A 26924-nucleotide genomic window follows, 5' to 3' on the forward strand; every position below is an offset into this window, starting at 1 on the left:
CAAAGGGCATCCAAATCGGTAAAGAGGAAGTCAAACTGTCACTGTTTACTGGTGAATTGTATACCTAGAGAACCATAAAGACTTATCCAAAAAGCTCCTAGCTCTGATAAATGAATTCAGTAAAGTTTCAGAATTTAATGTAAAATTAATGTACACAAATTAGTAGCACTGCTACACACCAACAGTGACCAAGCTGATAATCAAATCAAGGATGTAACTGCTTTTATAATAGCTGCAAAACAAAAACAACAACAAAATCCACTTAGGAATATACCTAACCAAGGAGGTGAAATACCTCTACAAGAAAAACTTCAAAACACTGGTGAAAGAAATCATAGGTGACACTAACAAATGGAAACACTTTCCATATTCATGAATGGCTGGAATCAATATTGTGAAAATGACCTTACTGCCAAAAGCAATCTGCAAATTAAATGCAATTCCCATCAAAATACCATCATCATTCTTCACAGAACTAGAAAAAACAATCCTAAAATTTACATGGAACAAAACAAGAGCCTGCACAGCTAAAGCAATACTAAGCAAAAAGAACAAATTTGGAGGCATCACATTACCTGACTTCTAATTATACTATAAGGCTATAGTCATTAAAACAGCATGGCACTGGTATAAAAATAGGCACATAGACCAATGAAATAGAATGGAGAACCTAGAAATAAACCCAAATACTTACAGCAAACTGATCTTCAACAAAGCAAACAAAAACATAAAATAGGGAAATGACATTGTATTCAACAAATGGTGCTGGGATAATTGGCAAGTCACATGTAGAAGAATGAAACTGGATACTTATCTCTCACCTTATATAAAAATCAACTCAAGATGGATCATAGACTTAAGCCTAAGACCTGAAAACATAAAAATTCTAGAAGATATTAGAAAAACCTTTCTAAACATTGGCTTAGGCAAAGACTTCATGACCAAGAAGCCAAAAGCAAATGCAACAAAAGCCAAGATAATTAATTAAACTAAAAAGTTTCTGCACAGCAAAAGAAATAATCAGCAGAGTATACAGACAACCCATAGAGTGAAAGAAAATCTTTGCAAACTATGCATTCAACAGAGGACTAATGTCCAGAATCTACAAGGAACTAAAAGAAATCAGCAAGAAAAAAAAAAAATAATAAGAATTCAGCTTACATCAAGACTTAAATTTTGTAGTCTAAATAGCAGATATTAACTTAGTTTCATCTTTTATATAAAAATAAAATGAATTATAGACTTAAAAAAAGAAATCATCAAGAAAAAAACAATCTCATCAATATGTGGGCTGAGGATGTGAATAGACAATTCTCAAAAGAAGATATACAAATGGCCAAGAAACATTAAAAAATGCTCAACATCACTAATTATCAGGGAAATGCAAATCAAAACTACAGTGCAATACTGTCTTACTCCTGCAAGGATGACTATAATTTAAAAATTAAAAAAAAATAGATGTTGGCATGGATGTTGTGAAAACAGAACACTTTTACACTGCTGGTAAGAATGTAAACTAGTACAACCACTATGGAAAACAATATGGATAGTTCTTAGAGAATTAAAAGTACATCTACCATTTGATCCAATAAACCTACTACTGAATATGTCCCCAGTGGAAAAGGAGTCATTATACAAAAATGACACTTGCACATGCATGTTTATAGCAGCAAAATTCACAATCTCAAAAATATAGAACCAGCCCAAATGCCCATCAATGGGTGGTGTATATATATACCATGGAATAGTACTCAGCCATAAAGAGGAATGAAATAACAGTATTCGCCGCAACCTGGATGGAGTTGGAGACCATTATTCTAAGTGAAGTAACTCAGGAATGGAAAACCAAATACCGTATGTTCTCACTTATAAGTGGGAGTGAAGCTATGAGGACACAAAGGCATAAAGATGATAAAATGGACTTGGTGACTCAGGGAGAAGATGACTACACATTGGGTACAGTGTACACTGTGCAGGTGATAAGTGCACAAAATTTCAGAAATCACCACTAAGGAATTTATCCATGTAACCAAACACCATCTGTTCCCCAAAAACCTACTGAAATTAAAAAAAGAGAGAAAAAGATGTTATGTCAAAGTGAAATATTAGTGACTCAAATGAGTACACTGAAGAGTTTCTGCACTTCACTATGTGTTATGTCAATAAAACAAATAAGCAAAAAAATCACTTGCAAATAGATCAAAAAGTAAAAATGTTATCATCAGAAATGAAAATTATTTTAGTGGGTAATCAGAATATGAAAGGTTCAATCTACTTCACATTTTTGAAGACTATTTCATTGTTCCCCCTAAGATACTCATCTCTTGGAAGACGGTAAATGAATGTGCTAAAGGTTATTCATATTATCAGTTACAGTTATAAAGCAATGGAATTATTTGGGAATAAGAGCTGGTGGGGTTACAATATCTTGTTTTAATATCTGTACATGTGATATTTTCACTTTTTTTCCTCCTGCAGAATTTTCATGTCTTCAAACTTATACTCTCCCTTTTATTGATTTTTGTCAGAAGTTTCTTTATGTATCATTACCAAAAAGAAAATGGGTTGTACCATCTTCAAAATTTCAGATCATCTCATTTGTCCATAATGGCATCTGTCACTGCAGTGGTTTCCAAGTCAAGCAGTGGGTGAACTTTCCAGCCTTCTCAAAAAAAATGTCCCAAAGGCTGTTCTAATTCCATCTGGAATTAGAGTATGCCAGTGCCATGGAGGAAGCAGTTTTTCTTCTTCCTCTTCTCCCTAAATGTGGTCACTCCCACACCCTCAGGTGAGCTACTTGCCATTGGCAGGCATCATTCTTTCCTTTGCCATGGCTCACGTCAGTACAGCCAAAATACCTGCCACAGGAATTCCTAGCCAGGATACTGGAAATGACTTTATCAGAATCTGGGCTGCCTTAGATTGGAATCAATGGCTCACAAAACCACGGAAACTCAGAATCACGGAACAATAGAACCTGGGAGCAGAGTGTACAGGGAGTTAACAATGTAACTTCTTGAAGTTAAAAAGACATCCTTGGCCGAGCGCAGTGGCAAACACCTGTAATCCTAGCACTTTGGGAGGCCAAGGCGGGTGGATCACTTGAGGTCAGGAGTTCAAGACCAGCCTGGCCAACATGGTGAAACCCCGTCTCTACCAAAAATACAAAAATTAGCCAGGCGTGGTGGTGCGTGCCTGTGGTCCCAGCTACCCAGGAGGCTGAGGCAAGAGAATCGCTGGAACCCAGGAGGCAGAGTCTGCAGTGAGCCAAGATCGTGCCACTGCACTCCAGCCTGGGCAACAGAGTGAGCCTCCGTCCCAAAAAAAAAAAAAAAAAAAAGTCATCTTTTCTGATAATGGAGAATATTTTCCTTCTTATACACCCTTAGTTTAGAAATGTGGAGGGGTGTGTTTTCACATAAAGAACAAGCCTGTTAATATTTGTTGGTTGCTGATATTATATAGTCCTGGTGAATTTTCCCTCTTCATTGCTAGTAAGTTTTCCCCCAATGAAGTCTATTTTAGCCAGTGTAAGTAGAGTAATAACATCTTTCTTTTGAATAGTGTTTGAATAATGTATATGTATTTTCATCCTGTTTCAAGATTTCTGTATCCTAATATTTAAAGTCTATATCTGCTATAAGCATATAGTTTTTAAAAACTCACTCTACTAATCTTTGCCTTTTACATATTTAGTCTATTAACATTTAATGAAATTTTGTTATATTTGAGTTTATATGTAACATCTTCCAAATTATTGTCCATTTCTCCTGCCTGTTTTAGTTCTTTTTCTAATATACTTTTGAATTGGCTGAATATTCTTTAATATTCTATTTTTCCTTTTCCTTTCTCTTAGCTTGTGAGTTATGCATTCCTCCTCCACTAATCCTTTTGTGCTTGTATATGTTTGTATTCTGATCTAACATATGTCAATAGTGTTACCGCTTACTGGTCAGAAGTAAATATTTAGAAAAATTTAACTCCATTTATTCCCTTTCTAATTTATGTTCTAATGTTAACTCTACATGGGTATATGGTAGATGGTATGCATCACACATCCTCTCACCAGCAAGGAGACAGAGAGACAAACAGAGAGATGGGAGAGATGGGAAATGGTCTGTGAAGTTTTATTTCACCTTCTCCTTATAACTCTGGTCCTGGGGTTTTCATGAAGCATCAGGACACTCCCATAGTCAAGAGCAATAATCAGTCATCCAGCTACATTTTTATCTCCCTGACTCTGTTTTCCTGCTCCATGCTCTTTATGGCCATTGCACAGCACTAACGTGCTGCCTCCAACAAACACCCATTGAAATTGCATTTCCAATAGTGGCTTACATTCTTGCCAGGATTGGTCAAAGCCAATGTACAGAATAGGAGTTTGGACAGACTGGGGAAAATCTGTGGGCAGACCCAACCTTGTGATAGGAGAAAAATAGGCTGACAGGACATCATGGCTCATTGTCTGCCATTTGCCATTCTGTAAAGCAGAGCCCACAGCCTACCATTCGAGGGTGTGCCTCAGACATGATAGTGAAAGAAGAAAGCACAGGACCTGCAGGTGAGAGGATTGAAGTGTAAAGAGATTTGAAAGGGTTGACTAGTAATGACGAAGAGATACAGATGTTAGGAAGTAATGTTTAATGTGGAAGAGAGGAGCAATGTGAAATCCAGGGCTTTGGGAACAAAAGGAACAAGAACTGGGGAGAAGGAAATCTACATAGAAGAAAAACTTGGGAAGTAAGGGATTCCTTTTTCTACAATGGGAAAAATTAATTTTAATAAGGAAATGAATCATGAGAAATATAGTAATAGCAAAGCAAATAGTGAAAAAATACATAAACGAAGGTAAAAGATGGAAAAGAAGGTCAAGTGTCTGGCTGGCCAGAGCAGAAGGGACTGGTTTGGCAGGGCTAGAGTGATCAACAACTAGTTCCTCCCGGGTAAGATTTTGTCCTGTAGCCCTTTTGTTTTCTTGGGACCCTGGATAGATTCCAGCTCTGTGCCTGAAATTTAGGGCTCCAAGAGGAATTGCATGGTAGTATTTGTGCAGGAAGTACAGCCAGGGGCTAAGAAAAACCAGGTCCTGGCTCTTACCTATGGCTCGAAATAATGGTGAAGTTACAACCTGAGGATCATGAGGCCTTTGACAGGCTGCTTGGTAAGTGCCTCCAGATCTCTCCCTCAAATCCTATTTGTCTTAAACAGGAAGACCCTTTCAAAACTAGCTTCCCCAAAGCAGTGCCTGCTTACTGATTACATGTCAAGAACATTTAGAAAATGATAAAAGGTTAGGCTATATAGCACTATACTTGGAAATGAAATTATCAGTTCAGGTGTAGCTTCTGCAGTTATGAGGTTTCTGGATCTTAATTCTTGCATTGCAAAATGGGAACCATAACACTAACCCCATACCCTGTTGTGAATATTAAATATGAATGAGAATGTCTTTGTAAATTCCAAACTGATGCATTTATTATGAATTATGATTGTTCATTTAAAATTCTTAGTTATACATATGTTAAAAAATTATAACCTCATATGTTTACATCTATCAGGAACCTGAAATTGGGATTTACTGTCCCTTGCATGAGAATGCTTTGTTTCTCCTCTTCCAATCACCCTAACCCTTAATCCCAACGTTAGAATTTCTTCTAGGAAGCCATGGCTGGAGAGATGCAACCTCCTCTTTTTCTGGGTTACTCTGAATTTCTTTCCCATCCTAATATAGCCACTCTTTTCACAGAGAATTGTGTCCCTGAAATCTTTTTGGACTAGACACACAATCAAGGATATCTGATGTGATAACATTCTTCTCCTCCAAATATTTTTATCCAAACCAGTATCCTGGGGTAGGATGGGGAGAGGAGAAGTAACAATGACATGGTGCCCTTTTCAACATGTGGCTAACCTTTTCACAAACTCATCTTATCTCTCCTTAATGTCCAGCATGTCCCTTGAATGTCCAATTTGTCTGTTCCAGTGTTATGGGCGGAATAGTGTCACCTCAAATTTATATGTTAAAATTCTGACACCAATATCTCATAATGTGACTGCATTTGGAGACTGAGTGTTCAAAAAGGTAATTAAGGTTGAATGAGGTCATTAAGATGGGCCCTAATCAAACATGCCCTGTGTCCTTATAAGAAGAGGAGATGAGGACAAATATGCTCAGAAGGAAAACCATGTGAAGACATAGAAGATGGCCATCTACAAGACAAGGAGAAAAAAATCGACCTCACCAGTAACTTGATCTTGGATATCTATCCTTCAGAACTGTGTTTAAGCTGCTGAGTCTGTGGTACTTTGTTGTGGAAGCCCTAGCAAACTAATACATCCAGTGTGACTGGGCAGCCCATTGCCCTTGCCTCTGGTGATATGGGCTCTTGACTTGGATATTACTTACTGGATGTTGTTGCCTACATTTCCAGGTCCCCTCCACTCTTAGCCCTATGGGACTCCTCTTTGCAGCAGTCTATTAAAGTTCTACAATCTCAGACATTGAGTACAGACCTCCTTTCAATGAGCCAGAACTTACCATTTTCAGAGAAACATTGGCTTTCCTTCCCTTCTTACCTCTGATTTAGAACCGATTCTGATCCAGTCTCCTGGAACCCAGCACTGTGTTTCTCTTTTATGAGATGTAACTCTCTGCTGCCAGTCTCCCATTCTCTTATTTCAATTTTCTTCCTTTTCTAGGATGTGACCACTCTTTTTTGTTTTCTCCTTCTTGTCAGTATCTCCTGTCTATTGCAATAGCTTAGTCAAGCTGGTCTCTCCCACAGATGACTGCATTTATTCCTAGATCTGTGAATATTTCACCTTACTCATTCATCAGTGTTCTGTACCCTGGGGACTGCAGAAATGGAAAGAAGTGGGGCTATTACTTTTTGTCTTGTTATTAGTATACTCATAAGTTTATTATTATGTTCATTGTTAAGAAAGGTTTACTAATAGATGTTCAATGTGTATTCAGATTATAGGACTGGTTTTCCTTTCTCTTTATACTAATTTGTGTATTAATTTAGAAACCTAAGAGTGCTTAAAAAAGAAATCAACAGAAACGTCAAACTCACCTAGAAGAAATAATCAAGACAACAATTTCCCAAGGAAATAGTCTTGAAACATTAATCACCTCCATTTCCTTGTCTCCACTTTCCATCTGATTGTCAAATCAAATCTTATTCCTCTTCTCAATATACTTACAATGCCTTATTTCATTCACTTATTACATCATACCAACTTATTGCAAAACTCTTTCCTTGGGTTAGCCTTTCTTTCTGTCATCTCACCTCTATTCAGTGGAATTCATGCATATTGCCAGAATGATCCTTCAAAATCAGAGATCTGGCCATTTCACAACCCAATTAAAAAACCTCATTGGCTTCCCATTATCTTCTTAGTCAAGTCCATAGTTCCTGTCTTGTATTCAGTCTTATCTGTAATCTGCATCCAACCTTTTAACCATCCTGATATTTCATTCCTTTCTTTCAAAGGACTCACCCTACCCCTACCAAATAATCTGCACCCTCTCCCCTCTACATTTATCTTATATTTGCTTAATATCTTTCAGACATATCCACCTGATCAAATATTATGCATTCTTTGGTGCCACCTCAAACACCCCCTACTTCATGATGCCTTCTCCCATCTTGGCAATTAGATATGATCTGACTTTCTATGTCCCAGCAGTTGTTTATTTGAAATCTAATTATAATATGCTATTTTGGATTATACTTATTCTTTATCTGATCTCTCTCTTTTCCCCAAACCTAATAAATAAAACTGCATTAGAAGGCAGGTCATTTTATATCAATGTATTCTGTAAAGCACTCATTATAATGTTTTGTATTTTGCAAGTGTTTGTGTGACATTGAGTCCAGGTGACAGTTTAGTATGGCATATAGCAACTAGATAAAGTTTTTCTCTAGTAATTCCATGAAAGAAACGCTTATTAAATGTCTTCTATATGCCAGATATATGAAGGCAGGGAAGAGGATACGTATTAAAAGATTCAAGAAATGTTTGTTGAATTAATGAACCATATACATAAAGCACTATAATAGTTCTTTGTTGGGTTAAGGATAATAATTCACAAGTGAATTAGACTTAATTCCTGCCTCAAGGTACATACACCATGGTGGGGAGACAGGTGTGTACACACGCCAAATGGGAGGGAGGAGGGGAAATAATGGAGATGAAAAATTGTGATTAAATGTGTATATCTTAAGGATGGTATAATGTGCCATCAAGATTCCCAGATCAGTCTCTGTCATCAAAGTCTGAGGGAGCCCCTCTGAAGGACAGACTTCCTGACGATTGGAGTATATGTAATAAATATTTATAAGATAATAATTAGATGCTTTAAAATATTTATCAAAAAGTATACATTATAACAGTTATAATATGTTAATTACATATCATGAGTGAGTGAGTCAGTTGTGACATCACTGCATTGTCTATTACATTCTGACCTATAGAAGTTAGTACCTTGCTGCTTGTGTTTCTGGGATATCACTGAATGCTCCTTCACTCCACAGATGATCACAGCATTAACATATGTGGCCCACTATCTCAATCCAATCCTCAAACAGTGTCATAGTTTTAAAGAAGATAATCATCCAAGAATCTATCTACAATTTATCTACTGTCTGCATGGTAACAAGGGTTAGCTACCAGAAGAACAGTCTCCTGTTGTTGGAGATAAAGAGATTCAGATTAGATCTCACCAGGCCCAAAAGCAACCAAGGTTTTAACCACCCTACAATTACACCCTAGGACTGAACATTGCAGAGAAAGGAAAACAACTCTTCACTAAGATTCAACTTGGAACACAGAAGCCAAAAGAAACCCATACATTTAAGCTTGAGTTGATACCTTGGGTTTCTGCGAGATTTAGGGCAGAAATTCCGAGGTTGGAAAAGATTAACTTCTTACTTGACCTTAAGCCTAGGTTTTCCTACAGGACACATCATTTCTTGTGGCTTCCTCTCAAGATGGACACTGGTATTGTGTCTGTCTTCCATGTACCAGAAAGAAGGGGAGAGAAAAATCTGCATTCTCCTCTCTTCTATCAACTCTTTCCAAGATAGTCATCTTCCAGCCTCATGAAAAAAAACTTCCTGCACCAGCTCATGCAACCTAACTCTATATCTTAGGTTTCACTTGGTCAGCCAACTACCAACCTTCCAATGATGTCATCACATTACTGGGCAAGTTTGTCAACTAGCCCAGTAGGCCCAACATCACCCAAGGAAAACCAAATGCCAATGTTGGAAAGAAGGATGGTTTGGCACTTAAAGGCTTAGCTCTTGAGTCAGACAGATCTGTCTTCAAATCTGGTTGCTCTAATTCCTATCTTCATGATTTTGGGTAAATTATGCCATGTATCTGAGTCTCTATTTCTTCATTGTAAAAGGATGTAATATTTATTCTATGGACATTAAGCCAAAATTAATAATGAATGTTCATCTCTTTCCACGGTACCTTGCAGCAGTGTCAGCACTCAATAATGTTAGATATAATTAACGTTACTAGCATGACTAATATCAATGTTGAAAGCTTTTCTGAAACCATATCATTCTTCTCAATATCAATGATCTTTGTCTCAACTCATCTGCAGCAGCCCACTCTCAGGCCAGCCCTTTAAGGTATCAATTCTTCCTTATCCAGCAGATGGCCTAATTTTTCTTCATGAAGCAGATACAGGTGTCCAGGCATGAAATTCATCAACTTCCTGACTTCTAACATACAAAATTATCTGCGGGCAAATCTCATCATTTTATTTTGCTCTCCAGTCCCAAAATTATCCAGAGGTAATCATTATATTTTATCCCATATTGTTATGGACCTTGTTTTATATACAAATCTATTTTTTCTCCTATATCATCAGCCTCAGAACATTTCCATTGAACTTGCAAGAATTTCAACGCTGTTATTCGTTAAAACAGCACCTTTTTGAGCTCCCTTCTTTTAGATATTTCCTTTTTACTCTCCTTCAGAAGCAAGCTTCTTTAAACAGTGGTCTAAAACTTCTTTCTGCAGCTTTACTTCATATTCACTAGTCATCCCATTTTATTATATTCCTGTGCTCTGTTCTGCGCCAGTTTCACAGATGTCTCTCTTTCTAAAGCACATATGAAATTCTGTTTTCTAAATTTGATAGACACAAACCCTAAATTAGTGCAACCCTAAGAAGAATCTCTCAGTGTGGCCACTTCTTCATTTTATTATCATTCCATTCCATGTCTCTACTGTTTTGTTTTTCTTTTCCTGCTATTTCTTCTCAACTCCCCCGTAAATTCTTCTTTCTTTCTTCACTTGCCCCTGAAAGGTTAGCATTTTCTAAGGTCTTGTTTTTAGCCTTCTTCTCCTCCCTGCCAATGGGCAACAGTAGTGCCAGATGGAAAGTGAGGCTGGTGTGTTCATTCCTTACATCCCTCTTTGCAAGATCTAATTTCCCAGGTCCTTCCTGGTCCACCGCTGTCATTGCTCTCCAATGTTGCTAGCCCCAGGATGCTTCTTGTATCTCTTAGTTTAGCAGGGCCAGTCAACTTTAGATAAATTATACTGCAGTTAAAAACCTTCCTATAATCTCAGTGACAGTCAATAGACTTAATTTATTACCTCTTTTACATACCTAGAGTAGATCAGCTCAAAAATTTAGGCTGATGAATATCTAAGAACTTGCTTGGGGAAAGAATAAAAGACAAGGTGGCAGATCAGATGGCAATTCTTAAATCTTCTTAAAAGCAGCACGTATCACTTCCCCCACAATCCATTGGCTGAAATAAGTCATATGGTCAGGTCTGAAATGTATGATGTAAACAGTCTAATTGTCTCTCAGTGAGGAGGCTGGTGTGGCAGGCAGACTAAAATAGTTCCCAATTATTCCCTCCTTTGATATTCACCCCTTGTACAATCTCCTTGAATGTGGACAGGAACTGTGGCCTGCTTCTAACCAACAGACTACAGCAAAGGTGATGGGGTGTCACTCTGACTATATTACATAACATTATATCCTGTGTCTTACTATGACTTCCTCTTCCTTGCTAATTTTGATGACATTCTGTTATGCTGAGAGCTACACTATGGAAAATAAGTGCCACGTGGCAAGGAACTGAGGGTGGCTCCAACTCACAGCCAACAAGGAAAAAACTCTTGAAAAAATGAATTCTGCCAATAACGTCAGTGAGCTTGGAAGCAGATCCTTTTCCACTTGAACATTCAGATGAGACCACATCACTGGCTGGGAACTTCATCATAGCCCATGAGAGACATTGAATCAAAAGCCTCAGCCCAACTGTACCTGGGCTTCTCATCCACATAATCTGTAAGATAATAACCATTTATTTTATTAAGTCTCTAGTTTGTGGTAGTTTTATGCAGCAATAGTTAATAACCCATATTTGAGGGTTCTGGTAGGAAAGAATATGAAGTTTTTTTTAATAATTCAATCTGCACAGTCCACTTTTCTGGATATTTGCAAATATTCATTTCTTTCCTTTAGCATGCAAAACATCCTCACGCCCTCCTTAAGGGATGCACCCCAAATTTCCACCATCTTGGCCTAAGACTCAAAGTCCAGAATGTCATCATTATTTGTACATAAGTTTCAGATGGACCATTACTTAATCTAGAGACCTGCAACTAAAAATCGCAAGTTATCTACCTCCACTCCCAACATCCAACGAACAGAGACAGAATAACAAGAACAAACATGCCCATTTGGAAAGAGAAAAAAAATGAAAGCTGGTGGTAATCTCTTACATTGATGATACTAATGAACAACTCCTTCTGGTGTTCCCCTCATTTAGTCCCCTCCTCTTGAATCTGACCCTGCCCTGTGACTTGTTTGAATGTAGAATGCTGTGAAGTAATTTTGTGCTACTTCCTGTCCTAAGCCTTAAAAAGACCTGATAGCTTCTAATTTTGCACTCCTAGGAACCAGCCCCCAAAGAAGAGGTATGATTGTCCTGAAACTATGATACTTTGAAGGAACTCTGAGAGAGCCACTTGGAGAGGCTACATGAGGGAGAACAAAAGGGCTCTTAACAACGGCCCCACGTAAAATCCCAGCCTATAGCAAGGACCAACTGCCACCATTGTAGACATTCCAAATCAGTTGAACCTCTAGTGAGCCATCTTGGACATTTCAAACCACTTGAGCCTTCAGATGACTGAGGTTGTAGCTCCCACCACATAGAGAACTACCTAGGTGAAGCCAACTAAATCACAGACTCACGAACAGCAATAAATACTTGTTACTGATTGAAGCCATTCAGTTACGGGTGTCTGATACCATCCACTGAGCAATCTTAAAATCTTGACAGATATTAGATTGCACATGATAAGACAAAATTTAAAGTATACAATACCATCATGTAATATACTCCGAAAAAAATCAGTTTCCTAGATCTCACAATTAGTTCACAGGAGATACAAAGGGAGAACTAAGTTAACATAAAAAGTCCAATGAGCAAGGCAGGTAGCACAGACCCCGAGCAATCAGCCTAGTAGCTGTGTCTGTATGATACAGAGGCCCTAAGGTGGGAGGTCCCAAGGCAGCAGCAGAAGCAATAGTGGTGGCAACAGTGGCCACAGTCACAGCCTGGGGAGCAGCACAGGGATCTGGGTGGAAGGCTGGCCAGTCTGTCCATCTTGGACCTTGTTCCTGTGGTGCCTGCATAATTATTAACTCTTTGGCATGAGCTCCAGGACAGGGACTGTGGTTGCTCAGGAAGTAAAGTTTCTTTGTAAACTATTACAAAATAACAGCATACACATGGGCATTGCAATCAAGTATATTGGAGTTATTAGGATTTAGGATTCCCCCAAAAGTTCAGAATGTCCAGTTTTGAACACTGTTGCATCAGTGCCAAGAAAATACCCACAGGTTTAGAAAGAGAAGTTAAAATCAAAGATTATCCAATTTAACAGACTATTTTCATATGAGGCTTTTGATAAACCACTTATTCATAAAACAATTTGAGCATTAATTTTCCTTGTAATGGAGGATCCAGTAATGAAATGCATAAACAGGTATTTTACATTGTATCATAAAGGCACTTTGTGTTTCTTTATAAGGTACAAAAATGTTATAGGAAACATTAAATTGCCACTGTATAAATTTACGTTTAAATTGTGACATTGCATCACAATTTCCTCCTGTTAGTATTGCAAAATATGTAATACATTTTAGGGAGTAGTGCATTATTTAGCTATATAGGACAATTAAATCTATAAAGCTTCTCCCAGTGGGAGGTGCCAGGTCCAAGCTATCCTCCCCCAGGTGACTGTCAAGATGACCTCACCCATTTCTTAGTTGTCACCCTGGACAATCAAGTCAGTAGTTGAAAATGGATGGATCCACAGCAGGTGTATGTATATGGAGGAGGAAGACAGGTTAAGAAACTGCAGCAGGCCCAGTGCAGTGGCTCACACCTGTAATCCTAGCACTTTGGGAGGCCGAGGCAGGTAGATTGCTTGAGCCCAGGAGTTTGAGACCAGTCTGGGAAACATGGCTATACCCTGTCTCTGAAAAAAAAAAATAAAAAAACTGCAGCAGTATTTTAAAGGTTGGTGCATGGAAGTCATGGAAGGAACACTACCCCAATTGGTAGATGTTGAAAAAAAATATTACCAACATCACAGCTAACATAGAGAATACACAAATATAAATAGAATTTTTAAAAATCACCCTTAGAGAGAGTAGAATTTTGATACATTTTGTTTTATAATTTTTATTATTTATTTATTTTTGAGACAAAATCTTGCTCTGTCGCCCAGGCTGGAGTGCAGTGGTGCGATCTCAGCTCACTGCAGCCTCTGCCTCCCGGGTTCAAGTGATTCTCCTGCCTCAGCCTCCTGAATAGCTGGGACTACAGGCACATGCCACCATGCCTGGCTAATTTTTGTACTTTTAGTAGAGACAGAGTTTCACCATGTTGGCCAGGATGGTCTTGATCTTCTGACCTCATGATCCACCTGCCTTGGCCTCCCAAAGTGGGGGGTTACAGGCATGAGCCACCACGCCTGGCCTTGATACATTTTATTTTTTAAATCACAGACTTAACTTATAAAATTTGGACATATATATATATATTTAAAAGTATATATATATATATACTTTTAAAATACTATTTTCTGAAATATTCCCCCATGATAGTCAATGCTGTTAGAGATTTATAATTTATTGTTATAATTTTAAAATCTCTTGAGTTTTGAAGTTAAAACATGTTTTAACTTTTAAAAATTGAATGTCTCCTAATTAACATCTGGAGAAACTGTTCTTTAAGAGAATGTTTCAGAAAGTCTAAATTAATTGATATCAAATTTTCCCCTTTTACAAAACATTGTTTCTGTGTTTTTGCCTTCTCCCTAATAGTCTTATTTCACATTTGGCTAGTTTATTTTTCTTTTGCTGCAGTGAACATACGACTGTTTTATATTTCACTGTTGCTCATTTTATCTGCTCCACTCTGGTAACCAGGTTACTCAGGTCAATAGAACCTGAAGAAAGAACCCCTATGTCATTCCTAAGTGAACTCAAACTAAAGGTAGCGAAAAGATGAAGATTAAAGAATCTACCATGTTGGAAAATCAGACCTAGTACGCTGACTTCAAGGCTACCTTACCATTCCTCCTTGCCACTTTTTTGATAAGTTTACATTCTTCCTGATCTGATCACTTCCCATATGCCTACCAAATATCTAAGTCAGCAAGAGAAACCGTTTCAGTCACTTCTCTGGTGGCCAACAGAAAAATTAATCATTTCAATGATTTTAATAAAATTCAACTACTTACTAAGTCATCACATAATTTTAACGAATAAAACAAACTCTTCCTTAAGGATAAAGAAAAAAATGAGAAAATTTCACGGTGCTTCTATTCATTTTTAAGCTGCCAATTATTACATTTTTAATTAGAAAATAAATCTAAGTTTGAGAAAAATTACTGTGCATGTTGAATTTCATTTACCTTATCAACAAAGATATACTAGGAGCTACGCCAAGTAGGAGAATTTTGAAAACTATAACTCAAAGCAACGCTGGCTAGGAGCCAGGCTATGAGCCTTGGTCCTACTTGTGTTCATAGTACTGAGTGATATCAGCAAAATGGTAAACTAAGAACCTCCAAACCTTTGTTCATTCATAGCAAAAATACTATGGATGGTTTAAATAACTTTATAGAAACTCTGAAAAAGTCAGAAAAAAGAGCAACCAAGTAAATTCCCATCAAGAAAAAGTCATGTTCAAAATTATTGTGTTTCTACTCATTTAAAACATTATGGGTCTTTGAGAAAGACAAGAAAGGGGCAGATAACTTATTTGAAAAAGTAATAGCCAAAAGCTTCTCAAGTTTGAGGAAAGACATACAAAGAAGCTCTATGAACCACAAGATAAAGCCAAAAATACCCATACTGAGACAAATTGTAATCAAACTGTTAAAAGACAAATAGAATCTTAAAAGCAGCAAGAGAAAAAGAGACTCATCATATACAAGCTATCCTCAATAAGATTATCAGTAAGTTTCTCAGCAGAAAGGTTGCAGGGCAGAAAGCACAGAGATGATATATTTAAGGTGCTAAAAGAAAAAGAAAAATACTTGTCAACTGAGAATTCTGTATTTGTCAAAACTGTCCTATTAAAATCAGGCAAAAATAAATGCACCCCCAGGTAAACAAGCTAAGAGGCTACATTACTACTAGCCCTGCACTACAACCAGTGTTAAGGCAGCCCTTCAAAGTTGAAATGAAATGACAATAGTAACTTGAACACATAGGAAAATATAAAGATCTCTGGTAAAGGCAAATACATGGACATTGTAAAAACTAATCTTTTTATATAATTTTGGCTTGTAACTACATTTTATTTTTTAAAGAATTTAAAAGGCAAATTCATAAAAATAATTATAAATCCATGTTAATAGGTACACAACATATATAAAGATTGATTTTTCACATAAATAACAAAGCAGGAAGGGAAAGCTGTAAAAGAGCAAAGTGTTGTGTGCAATTGAAGTTAAGTTGGTATTAATTCAAAATAGATTGTTACAACTTTGTACTGTTATACGTAATCCCCATGGTAACCACAAAGAAAAAATTTACAAAATGTACACAAAAGGAAATGAAAAGGAAATCAAAATGTGTCACTATAAAAAATGAACTAAAAACAAAGCAATGGGCCGGGCACGGTGGCTCACGCTTGTAATCCCAGCACTTTGGGAGGCCGAGGCGGGCGGATCACGAGGTCAGGAGATCGAGACCACGGTGAAACCCCGTCTCTACTAAAAAAGACAAAAAATTAGCCGGGCGTGGTAGCGGACGCCTGTAGTCCCAGCTACTCGGAGAGGCTGAGGCAGGAGAATGGCGTGAACCGGGGAGGCGGAGCTTGCAGTGAGCCGAGATTGCGCCACTGCACTCCAGCCTGGGCGACAGAGCGAGACTCCGTCTCAAAAAAAAAAAAAAAAAAAAAAAAAAAAAACAAAGCAATGTAGTAATTGAGGAAATGAGAGACAAAAAAGCTGTAAGACAAAGAGAAAACATCAAAATGGCAGAAGTTCCACTTTACCAGTAACTGCTTTAAATGTAAATGGATGATTCTCTCCAATCAAAAAGCAGATGTTGGTAGAACGGGGATGGGGAGATGTGATACAATTATATGTTGTCTTTATAGATACTTTACAGATTCACCACAGATCTCAGGATACCATAGTTTGAAAGTGAAAGTGGAAGGGTGGAAAGAGATATTCCATGCAAATAGTAACTGAAAGAGAGCAGGGGTGGCTATACTAATATCAGACAAAATAGACTCTAGGTTAAATTTAAATTAAAAACTGTTACAAGAGACAAAGCACGACACTACATGTAAGTAAAAGAATCCGTTCTACTAAGATATAATTATAAACATATGTACCAAACATCATATCTCCAAAATATATTAAGCAAGCATTGATAAAATTGGAGAGAACAAATGGCTCTACAGTAATAGTAGGAAGTATCAATATCCCTCTCTCAATACTGGATAGAACCACCAGTCTTGAACAATACTGCAGACCAATTGGACCTAGCAGACACATACAGAACACTTCACCCAACAAGATTCCATTAGAATATATGGTTTTTTCTTAAGTGAATATGGAACATTCTTCAGGAGAGACTGTACATTAGGCCACAAAACAAGTGTTAATAAATTTTAGAAGACTGAAATTATGCAGCGTCTTTCCCAATTACTATGGAATAAAACTAAAAACATCAGAAGAAAAACTGGAAAATTCACAAATATGTGGACATTAAACAATACACTTTTAAACAACCAACGGGTAAAATAAGAAAAATTAGAAAATACCTTAGGACAAATGAAAACACAATTTGCAAAAACTAATGGGATGCTGTAAAAGCAGTACTAACACGGAAATTTACAGCTTTAAATACTTACATTTTAAAAGGATAAAAGATTTCAGTTCGACAATACAACTTTGTTTTAAGAAACTAGAAGAAGAATAATGATCTAAACCAAAAGCTAGCAGAAAAAATAAAACAAAAGCTATGAGCAAAGATTACCATAATTCATTTGAGAATGCTGCCTAAAAATACAGAAAAGAAACTCAATATTATTTTCTTTTCTATTAGAAATTCAACAATATGCACTCTTGAAACACTTCTCCAGGAAATGAGATATTATTATAGACAAACTAACCCGAAATAGAAATAGTTGTTTGATTCTTCTGCTTGTTCTAGAGTTGAGAATGAAAAAGGGTACATTCTTGTTGAGATTAGTTTCCAGAACTGAAGCCTCAATGGAAACTTGGTCTTTTCCATTCTCTGCAGAATATGGCTTTAAATTATGTCCTTAGAGTTCTCTCTAGCTTATCCCATGCTCTGGGTACCGGCTTTCATCCTTATACCACACTGCATCACTGGCATCACTGCTCTTAATGAGAATGTGTGAACAATTTCCTAATTTCATGAAATAAGAAGTGGACAAACAGCTCAATTAAGAAATGAATATCTAAAATGGGTTTTGATTATAGTTTCAGTATTTTGAATAAGGTGAGCCAGATGGAAAGAATGTCCATCCCCTGTGCAACTTAGGTAGAAAAAATAATTCCGTTAATAGTTTAATCAGAACAAATGATTGCTCTAAGGAATAAAATGTATCAGGAAAAGATAAGAATAAGGTATCTTTAAGAACTAAGGTTTTTAAAACATAAGAATATAAGATAATAATGAGAAGCTGAGTCTCAGAATTTATAGTAATATCAGAAGTACACCAAAAGCTGATTGAATGGCACAGTTCTGATTTAAAGTCATTACGCGGCCGGGCGCAGTGGCTCACACCTGTAATCGCAGCACTTTGGGAGGCCAAGGCGGGCAGATCACGAGGTCAGGAGTTCGAGACCATCCTGGCTAACAGGCTGAAACCCCATCTCTACCTAAAATACACAAAAAAATTAGCTGGGCATGGTGGTGGGCGCCTGTAGTCCCAGCTACTTGGGAGGCTGAGCCAGGAGAATGGCGTGAACCCGGGAGGCAGAGCTTGCAATGCAGTGAGCTGAGATTGCACCACTGCACTCCAGCCTGGGTGACAGAGCGAGACTCCACCTCAAAAAAACAAAAACAAAACAAAACAAAAAAAACAAAAAATAAAAAAATAAAGTCATTACCCTACCATGGAGCTCAAACTGTCAAAGCAGATTTATGAAAATTATACAGCTTACCTAATAGCGAATTTTACTAATTGATGAAGAATATGAGCAAAAAGCAAGCAGGAAAACAGCAACATCCATCTTTGAAAAGGCCCAAAAGATCAGACGTACTTCCAAAAAAATATATTTTTGCACTAGAATGTACTTTGTGTCTGAGTAGGAGATTAATGTTACTGTATGTATCATGTACATGCCATACATGTTAGCCCTAGGAGGCCATTTAAGTTTAGAGTTTTTTACATTCCATTAGTTGCACAGGTAGGAAACCTACATGACTAACTTTAGTTCTCCAAGTTGTGCCCTGTACTTCACAAATTCCAGATTCATCTACAATAAGCAATGCAAAAAGCCTACTTAAAAATATTCTTAGACGAAAACTTCTTGGGTTATCTTCCTGCTTGTAAATACCACCAGAGTGTTTACAAGGAGGGAAGAGTAATGAAGCTGTTGCTAGTTCTTTCCCTTTTGTGAAGACACGGATGAAGTGCAGTGCTGGGAGTGGCAAGGGATTGAATCAAGCAAGATTCAGAAATATACAAATGATTCAATGGCCCTTTATATTCAAATCTCCAAATTTGAGTTTTATATATCATCTTCTCAAAGGAACAAAACAAAAAATTCAATCATATGCAAAAATTTTTCCTATTAAAAAGCTGAATGTTTGCCCCACACCTGGCCTGCCATTGTGCATTAAGGGACCATGGATGATCAAAAGAATCCCTGTCCTGATGAGGTCACTGCTGATGCTCTTTTTTTTTTTTTTTTTTTTTTTTTGAGACGGAGTCTCACTCTGTCCCCCAGGCTGGAGTGCAGTGGCGCGATCTCGGCTCACTGCAAGCTCCGCCTCCCGGGTTCACACCATTCTCCTGCCTCAGCCTCCCGAGTAGCTGGGACTACAGGCGCCCGCCAACACGCCCGGCTAATTTTTTGTATTTTTAGTAGAGACGGGGTTTCACCGTGTTAGCCAGGATGGTCTCGATCTCCTGACCTCGTGATCCGCCCGCCTCGGCCTCCCAAAGTGCTGGGATTACAGGCTTGAGCCACCGCACCCGGCCTGATGCTCTTATTTATGCTAAATTGTGAACATTTGATGCACATGGGTCCATGATTCTTCACCAGCCATACCAATCATGTCTAGGACAGATAAGGGGGAGGAAGATGGAGTGCATGCAACACCCTACCCCATTCTCTGCCATCTCTGACTCTGCACCTGCTCCATCTTCCCTTCAAGACCAATGGTAGGAGGGTGCTGCTTCCGGTAATCAGATCACCAGGTTGCTGTTCCAGGGCCATATGCAGGGAGTACAACCAAAAGCACAGGCTTCCCTTTATCTCTTTGTTCCTGCCCAACTATCATGTCAATTCTTGCCCTGAAATTTGACCTATCCCTCTTTTCCAGTCCAAGTAAGATGGTTTTTCTTACCTGCATGGCTTCACTGAAACCAAAACTAACATTTCCAAACACCTGTCAGTTAAAAGTAAAGAGGAATTTTGTTTTTCAAATTTGAAAATGCTCATTAAAACAGAAAGCCAATGTGTGCCAGCTGAGTAATACTCAGATATCTCTGTACAAGAACCCTTCGTCCATCTCTGCCTCGCAGTCCTCCTGGGTCTGGGAGCTGACCTCAGGCACAACCAGGCAGGGAACTCATGGCTCACTCTCAGTACAGGGGGTGGAAACCAGAATAATCAAGACCAGTCTGGCAACATAGCGAGACCTTGTCTCTACAAAAAAATTTAAAAATCAGCCAGGCATAATTTGTGTGCTTGTGGTCCTAGCTACTCAGGAGGCTGAGGCAGGAAGATACCATGAGTTGGAGGCTCAAGTAAGCTATTAAATAATGGCACCACTGCACTCCAGCCTGGGCAAAATAGCAAGACCCTGTCTCAAAAAAGGGGAGTACATAACAATATGTCTTCCCACTCCATATTTATCCACCCCTTACCCCTTAGAAATGATCATAATATCCTTGCAGAACTATTGTATGTATACATGAGCAAGTATGCACAAGCTATTTCTCTATTTTACAGACATGGAAGCATTTCTTAAATAATGTCTAACAACCTATTTTTTCTTTAACATGTTGGTAATTGTTCTATATCAGTACATGAAGACCTCCTTTGAAGAAATTCTTAACAATTTCTTATTATTAGGAAATAGAACTTACATACTAGTGCATAACTGTGTACTGTTTAAATTATAAGCACACATCTTTTACTGCCATACAGATTTTTTTAAATTACGTATATGAATAGCATCTCAATAAAGCAGATATTTTAAGAAAATGAATGAAAGAAAGGAAAAGAAATAGGACCCTTCAGCAGCACAGAAAACTCTCTCGCTCCCCTCCAAAAGCTAGAGTTTAAAACCAGCCTGACTATTGGGTGTATTTTTGGTTTTTTAATGAATGCTTTTACCATCTACACAGGCATCTCTCTGAAACATTATTTACTATATATTTGGCTTACAATTGCTTTATTTGACTTGGGACTTGAGGGGTAGGTTTTCTTGCATAGTTTCTGTATCCTTATCTAGCATGTCACTTATAAAATATATGTGGTGGCCAGGTGCAGTGGCTCATGCCTGTAATCCCAGCACTTTGGGAGGCCAAGGCGGGCGGATCACAAGGTCAAGAAATCGAGACCATCCTGGCCAACATGGTGAAATCCCATCTCTACTAAAAATCCAAAAATTAGCTGGGCGTGGTGGTGTGCACCTGTAGTCCCAGCTACTTGGGAGGCTGAGGCAAGAGAATCACTTGAACCCGGGAGGCGGAAGTTGCGGTGAGCTGAGGTTGCACCACTGCACTCCAGCCTGGCGACAGGGCAAGACCCCACCTCAAAAAAAAAAAAAAAAAAGAAAAAGAAAAATTACATGCATATATATGGTTAGAATTTTAAAATCCCTCCTGACGATCATTTTACTTTTAACTAAAACATTTAGTCCAATGACACTGAATATAATTGATATTTTCAGTTTATATGTAACATTTTATTTTGTGCTATATTTTTTCTGATGCCTTCCTTTGGATTGAGTGTATTTTTGTTATACTATTGTTTTTCTTGTCACTTGCAAGTTATTTGCACAGTTTATATTCGTTAGTTATTTAAGATATTAGGCATTACTTATAAACCATAAGATACTAGGCATTACTTATAAACCATAGTTTAAACTTAATCAACATCTTTACTCATGCTCTGGATAAAACAAGAACTTAGAACCCTTTAACATGGTTACTATTTTTTCTGTTTTAGAGGTTTTGTTGTAGATTTCAATTGTGTGTTTGTAAGCCCAGAAGTCTTTATTATTACTGATAAACTCCATCTTGAGATTCAAGCAACCTGCCTCTCTACTTGCCTGTTCAAACCTGGAGAGGTCTCCTCCCGACCGTTACTTGCCTTGAGGTTATACTGTGGGGTTAACATTTTGTCTTGGTGGTCTCCCTATACCCTGTCCACACCTTTGAAAATACCCTCATTATTAAAGTCTTCTCAAATGACTCAGTTTGAGAGTGCTAGGACCCTGATGATATAATCTGGTATCCATTTTAAGACACTGATCATTTTTAGCACCTGGTGGAGAGTTCTGTCAAGGGAAAGGACCTTTGAAGCAAGCAGCCTTGCCTGGGAATCTTGGCCCCAACACCCAAAAGATCTCAAAGAACAACACAACCCCACTCTCTACATGCCCCCTAAAATTGTAAGATACCCTTCTGCACCAGGTGTGTTTCAATGAGTCCAGTGAAATAAAGGAGAAAAGGAAGCAATAGGAGGAGACGGAAAATGTTTAATGAAGACAGGAATTAGTGTTCACATACCCGCTTCTTCTGGAGATTTTCCAGGACATTTTCTCTGATCTGCAGTAGCTGCACTTCTGGGAGGGCACCTGTGCTGAGGTCCATGTCCAGCTTGGTCCAGACAATGTAGAACTTCTTTCCCACGTCCTCAGTGGTTTTGGCAAGCATCACGTGATTCATACTGAATTGTGCAGATGCAACCATGATGAAGGCATACTGGTTGAACTGCATTTCCATCACATAGTTCTCCAAGGTTTTGGTGGCAGACCCCGTGTCAGGCAGGTCCCACAACACCACATTTGAAAAGTGGGAAGAGAAATAGGAGGCACATCTTTGGGTAGCGTTTACCAGCCCAGTAGGAAGTGTGGCCTTACCCTCATGTCCTGTGTTTGGAAGGGCACTGATGAAGGTGGACATCCCATTGCCAGAGTCCCCTGCCATAGTGATGTTGACTGGTGCCTTGGACACTATCTTCAGAGTCTCCTTGATGGCAGAGATCACCTCTGGCAAGTTCTCATCTGCTGAGGCTTTCTCAACAGTCATGGCCTCCATCTTCAATAAAATACCCCAATGCTGGCCGGGCGCCGTGGCTCATGCCTGTAATCCCAGCACTTTGGGAGGCCGAGGCGAGCGGATCACGAGGTCAGGAGATCGAGACCATCCTGGCCAACATGGTGAAACCCTGTCTCTACTAAAATACAAAAAATTAGCTGGGCGTGGTGGCGTGCGCCTGTAGTCCCAGCTAATCAGGAAGCTGAGGCAGGGGAATCGCTTGAACCCAGGAGGCAGATATTGCAGTGAGCTGAGATCACACGCCATTGCACTCCAGCCTGGCAACAGAGCGAGACTCCATCTCAAAACAAACAAACAAAAAAAAACCCAATGCTTATGGCGTGGCAAAAAGAGGTAAAGGATGCAGCTAATCGAGTGTGAGGGGCACTTGGGAAGTCTGTCGTATCTGTGGGCACTGGAGTAAGCTGCGGAAGTAGAAGAGCAGGTGAGTTAGGATGGACAGGGTACACATGAATCATCTGACTTTTAGCATCCCCAGCCCTCAATGAAGACTGCAGCAAAGATGATTTTGATTGAGTGTTTTTTGATTGTTTTTATTCAAGCAATGTGCACATTCCTTCAGGGAGCAAGAAAGGCAGGGTCCCTGAGGAATGCCCTGAGGCCGGTTGTGCCTCCAACAGTCAGCCTCCAAAGCAGGAATGTGGTCATGAGACGGCTTGAAAAGCAGAGAATGAACCAAGTCTCCTGAAAAGCCCAAGAGTTTTTTGTCTTTCCCTCTTACTCTATCCTAATATAGGTCTGCTCCTTCACAAGTTTCAGTACATATTTCACGACCAAGACCAGACAAGTAAAAGTGACCTATATATTTCTCTGCTGAAGATGGCGCCAGAGGACATAAAACATCCCATTCCCATTGCTTACTTGAAGCTATGGTCGTCCCTGTTTAACACTTACCTCATCAGGTGGGGGAAGCACACGTGCAGAGCAGTACTGAAATGCTGCAATATATAGGAAGTAAGCCACCAGCCCTTGACCCCCGAGCTTCCATTAGGATTGTCATGTTGGGCCCAACTGAAGTGAGGGAGAGAAGGAGAAAGCATACTCAAATGCTCTGCTCTTTTTCGAGGCAGTGATTAGACAATTATCATTGCATTCGTCAAACCTGGCTTTTGCAGGTTCCCCCAGGGGCCAGGTATTTGAGACTGATTAAAAGAAGGTGATGTCAATCTCTACTCCTAGCGGAATTGGTGGGATCTTGGTCTCACTGACTTCAAGAACGATGCCGCGGACCCTCGCGGTGAGTGTTACAGTTCTTAATGGCGGCATGTCCAGTTTGTTCCTTCTGACGTTCGGATGTGTTCGGAGTTTCTTCCTTCTGGTGGGCTCGTGGTCTCACTGGCTCAGGAGTAAAGCTGCAGACCTTCGCGGTGAGTGTTACAGCTCTTAAGGGGGCGCGTCTGGAGTTGTTCGTTCCTCCCGGTGGTTTCGTGGTCTCACTGGCTTCAGGAGTGAAGCTGCAGACTTTCGTGGTGAGTGTTACAGCTCATAAAGGCAGTGTGGACCCAAAAACTGATCAGCAGCAAGATTCATTGCAAAGAGCAAACGAACAAAGCTCCCACAGTGCGGAATGAGACCCCAGCGGGTTGCCACTGCTAGCTCGGGCAGCCTGCTTTTATTCTCTTATCTGGCCCCACCCACATCCTGCTGATTGGTCCATTTTACAGAGAGCCGATTGGTCTGTTTTACAGAGAGCTGATTGGTCCGTTTTGACAGGGTGCTGATTGATGTGTTTACAATCCCTGAGCTAGACACAAAAGTTCTCCACATCCCCTCTAGATTAGCTAGATACAGAGTGTAGATTGGCACATTCACAAACCTTGAGCTAGACACAGGGTGCTGATTGGTGTGTTTACAAACCTTGAGCTAGATACAGAGTGCCAATTGGTGCATTCACAATCCCTTAGCTAGGCCTAAAGATTCTCCAAGTCCCCCACCAGATTAGCTAGACACAGAGTGCCGATTGGTGCATCCACAAACCCTGAGCTAGACACAGGGTGCTGATTGGTGCATTTACAATCCCTGAGCTAGACACAAAAGTTCTCCATGTCCCCACTAGATTAGCTAGATACAGAGTGTCGATTGGTGCATTCACCAATCGACTGGTGCATTCACCAATCGATTGGTGGAGGGTGGGTAGGGGATGGGTAGGGGGTGGGTGGGGGGAGGCTCAGGCATGGCGCTGCAGGTCCTGAGCTCTGCCCTATGGGGAGGCAGCTAAGGCCCGGGAGAAATCGAGCACAGCAGCTGCTGGCCCAGGTGCTAAGCCTCTCACTGCCGGCGGCCGGCAGGGCCAGCCGGCCACTCTGAGTGGGTCCTGCGGAGCCCACGCCCACCCAGAACTCGAGCTGGCCGGCAAGCACCACCTGCAGCCCCCGTTCCCGCCCGTGCCTCTCCCTCCACACCTCCCCACAAGCTGAGGGAGCCGGCTCCGGCCTTGACCAGCCCAGAAAGGGGCTCCCACAATGCAGTGGTGGGCTGAAGGGCTCCTCAACCATGGCCACAGTGGGCACCAAGGCGGAGGAGGCTCCGAGAGCGAGAGAGAGCCGCGAGGGCTGCCAGCATGCTGTCACCTCTCACTAGCATGGCCTGGCAGGTCTGTTTCACACACTCATTGTGAACACATGCAATGCTGTGCACACAGCCACTCATACATGGTGTGCACACTCACCCGTGCCCAGCCATGTTTACTTACCCCCCCCACACACACACACACTCTCACTCACCGTCGGCATACACACATACACTCACTTGCACTCTGCACAGGCCCACACATACACTGACACACGTTCACACACCCTAACATACTTAAGCTGACATGTGTAAACATGAATACATATACACATTCATCCCTGTTGCACACACTACACTGGCTCACTCAGGCTGCAACATGTTCACTTACCCCACACACAAACACACAAATTCACTCGTGGTGCCACATTCACACAAACTTATGTTTGGTGCACACATGCTCACACACTCTGTGCACATATACACTCGTAGGCTGATGCATGTTCACTCACCTACCCTCACTCATGCTTCGTGTGCCCAGTGCCCACACACTCTCTCACAAGACACATGTTCGTACACTCATGCACACACAGAATCTTGCCTCCTGAGTGCCCAGGACAATGGATTTGTCCAAGTCTTTGGCCCTTTTAGAGGGCCCAGGAAGCAGAGAACTGGCTCCAGCTGTCCATCTATGAAATATGAGGAAAGGCCCTAATGGAGGAGATGGATAAGAGAGGCCCTGTTCTCTGGAATGTATATGAGTCTTCAATTTCTCAGTGCCTCACTTGTCTTGGGAAGATTTTATAACCCACCATATGGCGAGAGCAGCAACTGATCATTGACTTCCTCATGGCAGGCTTCATCTGTGGCTGCTATATAAAGTTTCTCCGTTGTAACGTTAATTATTTTGGTTTACGTAAATAACTAGTTTCTTCTCATCAAATACTACTTAGGTATGGTTGCTTTTACTTAGCCCACAAAGAGGAAGAGGTAACCTATGGAATCTAGAGGGAAGGGGTCAGGGTAATTACCAGGTTCGAATGGAGTCCCTCAGCAGCCTAGCAGGAGAATGGAGTGGGGAGGTCTGGCCTTCAGAGTTTTGCCATGTCTCAGCATGGATAGCTGGCAGGCTGGTGAAGGTGAGGAATCAAGCACTCCTCTTCCCCACAACATTATACCCGATAGATGCACAAGGGAGTGGAGCAGGAGCACATGCAGGGCGGGGGATGGGCTTGGGCCTGTGGCGGGGTCATTTTCCAACCCAAGTAGTCCCAGAAACTGTTGCTTCATCAGGTGTTAAATGATTGGCATCATATTAATACATACACAGGTCTTGGC

At 40.0% G+C, this 26924-nt stretch overlaps 1 protein-coding gene across 4 annotated transcripts in view; it reads right to left on the reverse strand.

Moving 5' to 3' along the window:
- Positions 1–26924, reverse strand: part of IRGM (immunity related GTPase M) — an 85839-nt gene that overhangs the window by 54740 nt on the left and 4175 nt on the right. For 3 of the 4 annotated variants that reach the window (XM_055285603.2, XM_063642690.1, XM_063642689.1), the window contains exons 1-2: positions 23973–24666; positions 22527–23482 (exon numbers count right to left, since the gene is read on the reverse strand). In XM_055285603.2, the coding sequence (XP_055141578.2) occupies positions 22527–23057 (531 nt within the window). In that variant the 5' untranslated portion in view covers positions 23058–23482; positions 23973–24666. Of the gene's footprint in view, positions 1–22526; positions 23483–23972; positions 24667–26924 lie in introns of those variants that run through there. The other variant, XM_063642688.1, reaches the window with a different exon arrangement.

The sequence above is a fragment of the Symphalangus syndactylus genome, chromosome 7 (genome assembly GCF_028878055.3).
Source record: "Symphalangus syndactylus isolate Jambi chromosome 7, NHGRI_mSymSyn1-v2.1_pri, whole genome shotgun sequence".
Taxonomy (NCBI): Eukaryota; Metazoa; Chordata; class Mammalia; order Primates; family Hylobatidae; genus Symphalangus; species Symphalangus syndactylus.